Source organism: Diceros bicornis, chromosome 18 (assembly GCF_020826845.1).
Source record: "Diceros bicornis minor isolate mBicDic1 chromosome 18, mDicBic1.mat.cur, whole genome shotgun sequence".
Taxonomy (NCBI): Eukaryota; Metazoa; Chordata; class Mammalia; order Perissodactyla; family Rhinocerotidae; genus Diceros; species Diceros bicornis.
This window is the reverse complement of record NC_080757.1, coordinates 56,656,288-56,667,594: the sequence shown is the minus strand read 5'-3', so window position 1 is coordinate 56,667,594 and position 11,307 is coordinate 56,656,288. Positions and strand designations below refer to the sequence as shown.

Sequence of the window (11,307 nt, the reverse complement as noted above, 5' to 3'; positions counted from 1 at the left end):
GGCCGCCGCAGCAGAGCGCGCGCACTTAACCGCTTGCGCCACTGGCCCCTGGTTACATATTCTTGCTGACCCTTGGGAGTGGCCTCATGCTATATTGCTCTGAGGAGGTGCCCCAATCCCAAATCCTAGAATCTGCAATTCCATCTGTGCTCTGGATCCAACTCCAGGGCGGTGGGGATGGCATCTATCTTCTGAGGGATGGATGGTCCCAGTCTTTTGCCTCCTGGCTGACTGCCCACCATGCCAGCTCCTCTGGGCACTGTCCAAACTTCAGGAGCCCCAGGGCAGATCAGCCAGCCCATGGCCAAGTGGACAGCTAAGCGGGAGATGAGGTGTTCCTCTCCGCTGTCCCAACACTTTACAATGATTCCACTGTCCCCAACCCCCTTCATCCCACTTGGTTTCAAGAAAAGCCAGTCAAGTCCCCATGAAGAAGTGAGCCTCTCTTCACAGACACCCCCTTACCCCAAAAGGTGACCTCTCACCCCTCCTCCCTCCCTTTTTCTTTTGAGGCAGTATGCAATGACACCAACTACCTGAAGTTGGGCCAGACTGCACAGGTTAAGGGCACTGTCCTCCACAAGACTGTCCTCACTCAGATACCAGCAGCAAGTTGGGGGGTCTGCAGGCCACCCTCATTTTTGACCAGCTGGCTACAAATTCAGGGGTTCCCACTATCCCCTCAAGTTCGATAATTCACTAGAATGGCTCACAGAACTCAGGAAAGTGCTATACTTGCTATTATAGTTTAATGATAGCAAAAGGACACAAGTCAGAACCAGCCACCAGAGAGACACACAGGGTGAGGTCCAGGAGGGTCCCAAACTCGAAGCTTCTGGCGACCTCAGGGACATGTTACCCTCTCAGTACATAGATGTGAGATGATATGCAGAGCATTGCCAGCCAAGGAAGCTCACCCAAGCTTTGGTGTCTAGAGTTTGACTGAACTCCATCACCAGCCCCTCTCTCTTCTCCAGAGGTTGAACTGATATCACGTGGTTTATCATAAACTACCAGGTGGGATGGAGGGGCCCACCATGAATAAGAGACACTCTTATCACTCAGGAAATTCCAAGGATTTGGAGGTGACCTCCCAGGAACCAGGAACACAGGCCAACAAAATTCTTGATTACACAGAGGGTGTAGTGTCAGTGCTGAGTGCATCACACAGCCAGCTCCCCAGCTGGTAGTTCTCTGACTTAGAATGCGGGGTGCACTTTATTCCTGGCAGTGGGTTCTGGTAATTCGTGGAAAACAGGAAAGATCCCACCGGGCACCTCACTCCACCTTATCATACCCACCAACTCACCACCATGAGGCAGGCGTTATGGTGATCACCATTACAGACGAAGAAACACAGGTGCAGGGGGGCTGCCGCAGGTGACCCAGCAGAACCAGAACTGAGTCCAGGTCTGTCTGACTCCAGAGCTGCCCGCTATGGGCCAGGGAGTCCTGCCTCCTGTCCCTCATGAGTGTAGCATCCTTGTCTCACCAGTTCCCAATCACCCCTCTTTCTTTTGCAAGGCCTTCCCTTCTCCCACGCTCTGCTACAGGCTCACCACTCTGAACCACCATCTCTCCTCCTCTGGGATGTCTGCGGTCCCTGCTCATAATCTTCTCAGCTCCACCTCCTTCTGAGAACACGCAGGACCTTGGGATCTGGGCATTGGACCTCTGCCACAGTATCTCTCTGGCCTAGAACCATCTTCATCCTTGTCTGACCGCAGCCCCCACTCTTGTGGCCGCTGCTGGACCACACCACTGCTGATCTCCATTACGCCAATCTGTCCTGTTTTCTCCCTCCCATAGCCACATACTGTCATTCAGGCCTGCCTTTCAACCGACTCCTAAGGGTCTCAGTCCTCTGGCCTTTCGCACCCTACCCTCCTCCTCCAGCAATCCACTGTCCCAACGCATGGAGCGGAGAGTAGCTGCTTCTTGTGGTTCCTCTCTCTGTTCCCCCAGTGTCTGCTTTCTGCCATTTCCATCCTGCAAAACCCACTTAGCCAATTCTCTACATTAAGTTCTTTGTTAAAATAACGAACATGGATTGTTTTCCTGATTGCCCTGACTGATAAATATGTATAAACGTTTCCCATCTCCCTTCACCTAATAGCTCATATGTGCAAGACCCTGTTCTAACTGCTTGACATGTATTAACTCACTTAACCCTCACAAAACCCTTCTGGGTAGGAATTACTATTATCCCCACTGAACACAGGAGTGAAGCGAGGCAAAGGAAGACAAAAGTGTTTGCTCAAGGTCACACAGCTGGTAAAGGTTGGCTCCTAGAGACAACACTCTTTGTGTGTGTGTGTGTGTGTGTGTGTGTGTGTGAGGAAGATCAGCCCTGAGCTAACATCCATGCCAATCCTCCTCTTTTTGCTGAGGAAGACTGGCCCTGGGCTAATACCCATGCCCATCTTCCTCTACTTTATGTGGGACGCTGCCACAGCATGGCCTGACAAGCGGTGCATCAGTGCATGCCCGGGATCCGAACCCGGGCCACCAGCAGCGGAGTGCACGCACTTAACCGCTGCACCACTGGGGGAGCCCCCAGAAAACACTCTTATCTATGCACCCTGCAGCCTCTCAGAGTGTCCCTGGGGCATTAAGTGACCGTATAATGTCCCAGTTTGTGGATGGACCATAGCTATTGTTGGACATTTGTACTATTTGGGGGGTTTCGCTATTATAGAGCCTGGATCCCCTTGAACCTGACAAATCTGGCACACTTGACCCAGGAACCTTATGACTTTCTGAATTATTTGGTCCATGATTTATTATAATCTGTCTCCTTAATGTTCGCCTCCTGCCTTCTCAGCCCACACTCCTCTGGCCTTTTTCCTCCCTCCATATCTTTCTCTTTATCCCATCTTGCTAGTGCATGCATAAATCTGGCAATATGGGCAAGGAAACATCTCTTGTTTGGCAGGAACTTCTGCAGAAGCTCTAGAAGGCATTGGAAGACACTAAACAGCTTCTACTTGAGCAAAGTCTTCAATGATGTATGAATATTTGTGATACCCTGAAGTGCCTCTACCAGGAGTTACTGAAACTCTGTGAGAGGTAGGGTTCTGTCCTACTGAGGACTCTACCTTGCGATTCCATTTCGGATTTTCCAGCAGCCAACACAGCAGCTGCTCTCTACCACTGTCCTTGCTGAAGTTGGGAAGGGTCACTCCCGGCGTGCTTGGCTCTGTCTGCCCAGTATTGTGCCCTCTCCCCCAGTGTGGTTTCTGGTGTCCTATAGAGAGAATCAGCTCAGAGATCCAAGTTGGTATTATTTTTAGAAATAAAGATCATTCAGTCTCAGCTTGCTGAGGCCTGTTCAGAGAATGAAAACAGGGAAAGTCCTCATATTTTTCCAAAGTTCAAGTTGGAGTAGTACAACATGGAGGCAAAATCCTTGAATCATTGCCTGAAATGTTCTCCTTTGTTGCAGAGACTGACCTTGTCTCCTAAATAATTCATCCCTCAGGGACAGGGCTGAGCGACCCTAAACACACCCTCTTTGTCTTGTTCGGACATTCTCGGACAGTTCTAGATGCCAAATCTAAACCTCTGCCACCTTTTATCTTCTAGTCTTTAGAACAGAGGAGACCATTTTCCCACAATTCATGCTGAGCCTGCAGCCCAGTTAACAACAGGATCTTTTTTTAACCTTGAAAACTGAAATTGGGTTGAATATGGAAAATGTCACCTTGTGCTGAGCGGAGCTGTTTTTGTTTTTGCAGAAAATGTCCAGCAGGTCTGGAGTCTCACGGATCAGCCTATTCTTATAGAGAAACATTAAAAAAAACTGGAACTAGTCAAGTGAAATATCACTTCAAACTTCAAAAAAGACATTCTTTACAAAGTGAGCAGAGGCCTCTTTCTCCTTCCTTCAGACCCTGTGTTGGTCAGGGGTCTCCAGAGAAACAGAACCAACATGATACATACATAAGGCAGATTTGAAGAACTAAAAAGGAAAAATAAAAAAACTACATAATCATAGAATTAGCAGATTGAAAATAATCAAGATAACAGACAATTTGAATACAACTAACAAACCTGATCTAACCAGCATAAATAGAACATATATAACTGCAGAACACATATTCTTTTTTTTCTATGTGAGGAAGATTAGCCCTGAGCTAACATCCATTGCCAATCTTCCTCTTTTTGCTGAGGAAGATTGGCCCTGGGCTAACATCCGTGCCCATCTTCCTCCACTTTATATGGGACGTCGCCACAGCACGGCTTGACAAGCAATACATCGGTCCGTGCCTGGGATGCGAACCTGCGAACCCTAGGCCGCCAAAGCAGAGTGCGCAAACTTAACTGCTACACCACCCGGCTGGCCCCAACACATATTCTCTTTAGGTGCATTTAGGGCATTCACCTACATAGATCACATGCTGGGCACCAGGTTTGTCTCAACACGTTTCAGAGGATTGAATTCACCCACAGTATGTTCTCTCACCAAGCGGAATTAAATTAGAAATCAATAATAGATCACTAGAAATTTTCCAAAGTTTAAAACTTAAGCAACACACTTCTAAAAGTTCACAGAACAAAGAAGTCACAGAGGAAATTACAAAGGTTCTCAGCTACAAAAAACCACGTCGTTTTCAGCAAATGGCAAACAGTTCAGAAAGCCACACACGCAGAGCATGGCCCAAGGTAGGAAAGCAGGAGATGGGGGTAGAGACTTAGGCCACATCAGGCTAAGGAGTTTGGGCTTATAGGTAGTGGAAAGCCCCGGAGGCTTTTCACCACGGGATCTGGGGCGTGGACGTGAAAGGTTGGCTAGAGATATCGGAGGGGAGGGAGGATGGTGCATGGAAGCAATGAGACCAGTTGGGAGACCACTGCCCAGAATAAGAGATCAATAGCTGTTAGCCATGATCACCCACTGAGGCCACAGACATGTGTGAGTGCCTACGATGAGCCAGGCACTGGGACAGGCCCTAGGGATACCTTCTCCCAGAGGTATTTTGGGAGCCGCGCTGGTGCCACATAGATTACCATACACATACAATAAACCGGGGAAAACTTTCAACAGTGTAATCCAAAAGTTCATGTTCTAAGCATCTCATTAGAACAGAACATGGTTCTGTTGTTCTTGATTCCAGGCGGAGATTAATGCCTAGCCCGAGTGCTCTTCTGGTGACATTAGATGCCTAAATCCCAGCTTCATCTCTCCACGCCTGGCCCAGTCTGGGAGAGCAGCTGCTTCTGGGCACCATAAAACGGCCCCCAAATGTTTACCCCAAATCCATCTTTCCTGGTCCTTCCTCCATATCTTCTCAGTGGAGGAATAAGGGAAGTTTGTAGGAACTTAGGCACTGGGGCTTTGTGACAATGAGGACTTCCAGTCTTAAGTTTTGTGATTTCTCATCAGAGACTACTAAAAACGAAAGGACTGGCCACACCTGATCTGTCTAGTCCAGAGATGCAGGGACGAACAAACACAGAGTCAGTCTCTGCCTTCTGGAGCTACCAGTCTGGTGGGGAGATAAACAAAAAATGGGGACCAGTTGGGGACAGGCTAAGCTGCTCTAAGAGAAAGCCCCCAGCATTTAAACAAGGCAGAAGCTAATCTCCTGCTGTGTGTCACGGAGCAGAGGTGGGCAGCCTAGGTCTGGCAGGGCAGCTCTGCTTCCTGAGGTCAGCCAGCGATCCAGGTGGTGAGTCGACTCTGCCGTCCTCAACACGTGGCCTCCATCTCTGGGTCCACTGGGGATGCTCCAGCGGGTGTCATTTCCTAATAGTGGAAGACCAGGGGGGAGGACATGCCTGGGCATTGCACACATCACTTCTATTCTCATTCCATTGGCCAAATGTGGTCACGTGGCTGCACTAGCTGCAAGGGAGGCTAGGACATGACACTAGCTGGGCTGGTTCTAACACTGAAAGGAAGAAGGGAGAATGGGTACCAGGTCACGATTGGCAGTCTCTATAAAATACAAATTTGCAAGTATGACCAGTGTATAAGAGAGAACATATTGCTAGGAGAGCTAATAACAGAGGCCTTTGATATAGTCAGAGAAGGTTCTTTAGGGCTGAGGATGAATAAGAGCTGACTGGATGGTGAGAAGGGGAAGAGCTTCCCAGCAGAAGGAACAGCACATGCAAAAGCCCTGTGGCAGCAGGGCACAAGGCCAGTGCAGAACTGAAAGAAAGCCAATCAGGTTGATGCCAAAGGCAAGAACATAAGGGATGAAACTGAAGACACAAATAGAGGCCAGATCACAAGGCAAGACCTTACGATTGTGTTAAGGAGGTTTGTCTTTATTCTAACAGTGATGGGGAGCCACTGATAGGTTTTGAGGGGAGTCATTATCAGATCTGCATATGTAAAGCTCACTCTGGCTTACGTGGAGAATGGACTAATTACTAAGTATTTCCCAAACTTGCTGAATCATATTAATCAGAAGCATAGACTCCAATCCTCCAGGTGATTCTCATGTCAGGTAAGTGAAGGACATCCTAGATGAAGAGGAGGTCACTGTGGATGGAGCCCACTAGGGAGGCCCCAGCGACCTTAGTGAGAGACCTGCAGGGGGGTGAAGGGGCTGGGAGGGGTTCCAGAGGTACATGGAAGGTAGAATAGACAAAACTTGTTTGTTACTCTACTCTAGAACCCCCTTCCTCTGTTCTCCTTTCTATTTTTTTTTTTTTTTTTTTACCTTCTGTCGTAGGCAGAATAATAGCCCCTAAAGATGTTGACATCCTAATCCCCAGAATCTTTAAATGGGTTACCTTACATGGTAAAAGGGACTTCACAGATGTGATGAAGTTAAGGTCCTTGAGATGGGAAGATTACACTGGATTATCCAGTTGAGTCCAATGTAATCACAAGGGTCCTTATAAGAGGGAGGTAGGAGTGTCAGAGTGGGTAAAGATGTGACAATGGAAGCCAAGATCAGAGAGAGAGAGAGAGATTTGAAGATATTACGCTGCTGGTTTTGAAGATGGAGGATGGTGACCATGAGCCAAGGAATGCAAGTGGCCTCTAGAAAGTGGAAAAGGCAAGGAAATGGATTCTCCCCCAGAGCCTCCAGAAGGAACGTAGCCCTGCCAACACCTTGATTTTAGGACTTCTGACCTCCAGAACTATAAGATCATAAATTTGTGTTTTAAGCCACTAAGTTTGTGGTAATTTGTTACTGCAGCAAAAGGAAATGAATATACCTTCTAACATACTATCTGTTTTACTCATTTATTGTTTGTTTATTTTTTCTTCTTTTTTTGTGAGTCAGATTAGCCCTGAGCTAACATCCGATGCCAATCCTCCTCTTTTTGCTGAGGAAGATTGTCCCTGGGCTAACATCTGCGCCCATCTTCCTCTACTTTATATGGCACACTGCCACAGCATGGCTTGACAAGCAGTGCGTTGGTCCGCGCCTGGGATCCCGGTTCTGGCTGCCAAAGGGCGTGCTAACTTAACCAACCACTACGCCACTGGGCCGGCCCCTTACGTTTGTTTATTTTTTCTCTTTCCCCTTGCTAGATTGTGTCCCTCCAGGGTAGGACTTTTTATCTTTTTTTTTTTTTGGCTAAGATTGGCCCTGAGCTGTGGCCCTAACATCTGTGGCCAATCTTCCTCTATTTTTTGTATGCGGGTTGGGACGACCGCATGGCAGATGAGTGGTATAAGTCTGGCAGATGAGTGGTATAAGTCAGCCCCGAGATCCCAACCACAAACTAGGGCCATGGAGGCTGAGAGCACCGAACTTAACCACTACGCCACCAGACCGGTCCCTCTTTTTTTTCACTAAGTATCCCAAACATCTAAAACGGGCCTGGTAAACAGTAGGTGCTCAGTAAATGGTAACGTATGAATAAATGTATAGATGTAGAAAGCGAGGAAAAGGAAAAAGTAAAGGATGACTCCTAGGATCTATTACTGGGAACCTCATGGTTATGTTCACTCACAGAGGGAATAGAGGAGAATGCAGTTTGGGGAGAATTGAGAAAAGGAAGATGGGTTCAGTTTGGGGTGTACTAAGGTTTGAGGGGTTCCGTGGGATATATATAGGGAAAATGTCAGGGGAAGTGATTTCCTTTTTTTTTTTTTTTTTTTTGTGAGGAGATCAGCCCTGAGCTAACATCCGCCAATCCTCCTCTTTTTTTGCTGAGGAAGATGGCCCTGGGCTAACATCGGTGCCTATCTTCCTCCACTTTATATGGGACGCCGCCACAGCATGGCTTACCAAGCAGTACTTCGGTGCGCGCCCGGGATCCGAACCAGCGAACCCCGGGCCGCCGCAGCGGAGCGCGCGCACTTAACCGCTTGCGCCACCGGGCCGGCCCCGGAAGTGATTTCCTTTTATTTTAGAAGGTAACACTGCTTATGGCGTGGGTCCATCGGCTGTACACGTGTGCGGTTGTTAAATAATTTGGCCTAAGCTATCCACTCCACGTGCTTTTTTTTCCCTGTAACCTGCTCTGGTAGAGAGGGGGAGTGGGTGGGGCAGCAGTTCTGGAGAGTCAGCAGAATGTGGCCCAGGCTGTAGCAGGCCCCAGGGCAGTTCAATTTCCAAATCCTGAAGCTTCAGGCTTGATAAGCTTCATGACTTGGTCAGTCACAATCTATTCCCTCAGGCCCAATGTCACAAGAGGCAGAGTCCCTAAAAGACATTCTCAAATGTTACGGTCAATAGAAGAGGCAGGCGTCAATAGAAGAGGCAGGCACATCGCGCAGCTGATAAATAGTGACTTAATTGCTTCCCCACCCTTTACTTTCTTCTTGGACCTTATTCAACAAGTATTGTGTGCCTCTGGAACCCATAACACTGCCCTAAGCACTGGGAAATACGAAGCCCTAAATAATACACGATCTTGCCCTAAGAGGGCTTACATCCTAGGTGGGAAGACAGGTGTTCACAAAGGTAAATAAAAATACAAGCAACAATACATATACACATATACTATACGTCCAGCGGGCGAGGGGAGGCTTACTGTGGTTGAGGTGATCTAGAAAGACTTCGTGGAGCAGATGCTACTCGACTGGGTCTCTGCGAGACAGGAGTGTGTGGAAGGGGAGGAAGGAGGGCTTTCACAATTGAGAGCAAAGCAAAGACTGGCAGAAGCACCTTTGACCCGTTCTAGGGAACCTGGCCTTACGTGCAGATACAAGGTTGGAGTCCGTCTGGGGAACAAAGATCAGGCTCAGGAGTATACCAACCTTCATGCATTTTAGTACGTATTGCAGGCACCCAGCGGAGAAACAACCACGCCCTTCACTTTTCAAAGCAATAGCAACTGAGCGCATGCGCCTCGACGGGCACTAGCGCTGTTTTATCATAGAGGCGCAGAGCTAGATCGTCGGCCTCCCCGGAGGCCGACATTTTGGATCCTGGCAGAAAAGTTGGAAACGGCTGGGACCACTACCAAGTCAGGCTGCACCGGCCAAGAACGTGAGAGCAAAAGACCTCCCGTGGTAGCGACAAAAGCAAGTGGCGGAGCGAATTCGTGATGCTTCCCTCGCAAGAACAAGCTTTTAGAGAGTTGCCCACCTCCCTGCCCTCATCTGAGATGGCCACTCTGCGGGCGCTCTAGCCCGCGCCTCTCTGCTTCTCAGAGGGGGCGGCGGCCTCGTCCCTGGGTGTGAGGCGGCTGCGGCGCGGGTCGCGGCGAGCGTGGGTCCAGCGGGAGGCAGTCGTAGCTTGGTGCGAGGAGGGCGGGGGTCTCAGACCTCTCATCTCCTGTACCGGGTGTCTCGCCGCCTTCCCCACAGGATCCCCGAGCCTCGCGGCCGCCTCAGTCAGAACCGCGCCCGGTGCAGCGTCGCGCGGGCCGGTGTAACCGCTCCTCGGGCGGACGATGCCCAAGAAGCTGCTGCTGCTGCCCCCGCTGTCCGCGTCCTCGGCTTTCCGCGCCCCGCAGGCCCGCCCCGCCGCCCGCCCGGCCATGAACGCCGCCCGCACCGGCTACCGAGTCTTCTCGGCCAACTCCACGGCCGCCTGCACCGAGCTGGCCAAGCGCATCACCGAGTAAGGGGCGGGGGCGGCGGGGCCGGGAGGTCCGAGGGACCCCTCCGCGGGGCCGCCCTTCCTCCTCTTCTCCGCCACGTCCCCTCACCCGGGCGGGGGGTCGTTTGGCCCCGTCCCCCTGGGCCTGGGGGAGGCAGTGGCCGAATCCTGCCATTTCAGGGCTAGACAAACCCTTGGAGGGACAGAAGGAGCCCCCACCCCCAGTTCTGCAGTTGGCGGACTCATTGACTTCGCCCCCACCCCACCGCCCGGTTACTTGGCCGCTCCCCTTCTTTTGGTCCTCCACTGCCGCTCCCCGGGGCGGTGGGAAGGATTGGGTGAGCGCCTGGGAGAGAGAGGCTCCGGGTTTGACTCCCTTCCCCGTGGTTGGAGTTGACCTCGGATTCCGCTCCTCGCCATTTCCAGATCTCCTGAGGCAGAGGGAGGCCCCGACGTGGCGGGTGTAGGAGGTGGGGGCGGCTGGAGGCCCATGCAGGTGGAAGGCCCCCGAGGCCAAGCTGCACCGACAGCAGCGAAGGTGTGGGGGAGGGCAGTGAAAACAAGGCAGCCCCGGGGGAGCAGGTTTGTCGGAGCTGGTGGTGGAAAACTTAGGTCTGACCATGTTGTGTAAGGCAGCTTTAGATTCCATCAGTCAGTTGAAGTAAGGTCTTTGTTTTCCGCGTCTTTTTAAACCAAGGAAGCCTGTCGTCTCAAGTGGCCTTTGGGGTCCGGCAGCTCTGAGATGCCTTCCCAGTCTTGCCACTTACTCTGTCTGTGACCCTGGGCAGAAGACTTGATTTTCCTAAACTTCATTGGTAAAATAGGAATGATTCTATCTATTGGGCAAGAACATTGTGAGCCTGAACAAAATAATGTAGATCAAGCATCTAAAAGAGCAGAGGCTCACAGTGGCCCTCTGAATAATACCTGCTTACTAAATGGCCTCTTCTAGTTGGCTCTTTGGGAGAATCCCAGAGCTGTAATGTAAAGGAAGAACCCTACGAACCCTTTTCAAATAAACTTCTTACAAATATAAGACATAAAATGAGTAGCTTGTTGTCCTTTAAAATCATCTTCACATTTTAAACAATTTACAAGAGTTCCTCTGTGAATTTTTCAGTATTGACAGTCATGTGCCGCGTAAGGACGTTTGGGTCAACACCAACGTCAGACCACATGTACAATACCACTTTAAGATCAGTACAGTATAGCCTAGGTGTGTAGTAGGCTGTACCATCTAGTTTGTGTGAGTACACTCTATGATGTTCACACAACGTCGAAATGGCCTAACGAAGCATTTCTCAGAACATATCCCCATCATTAAGCAACATATGACTGTAATTGC

General features: G+C 50.0%; 1 protein-coding gene across 1 annotated transcript in view; it reads left to right on the top strand.

The window, feature by feature from the left end:
• Nucleotides 1–9,584: 9,584 nt before the first annotated feature.
• PRPSAP1 (phosphoribosyl pyrophosphate synthetase associated protein 1) overlaps nt 9,585–11,307 on the top strand; it is a 28,013-nt gene continuing 26,290 nt past the window's right edge. Inside the window, exon 1 of the mRNA XM_058561702.1 lies at nt 9,585–9,983. Within this exon, the coding sequence (XP_058417685.1) occupies nt 9,814–9,983 (170 nt within the window). The 5' untranslated portion in view covers nt 9,585–9,813. The remainder of the gene's footprint in view (nt 9,984–11,307) is intronic.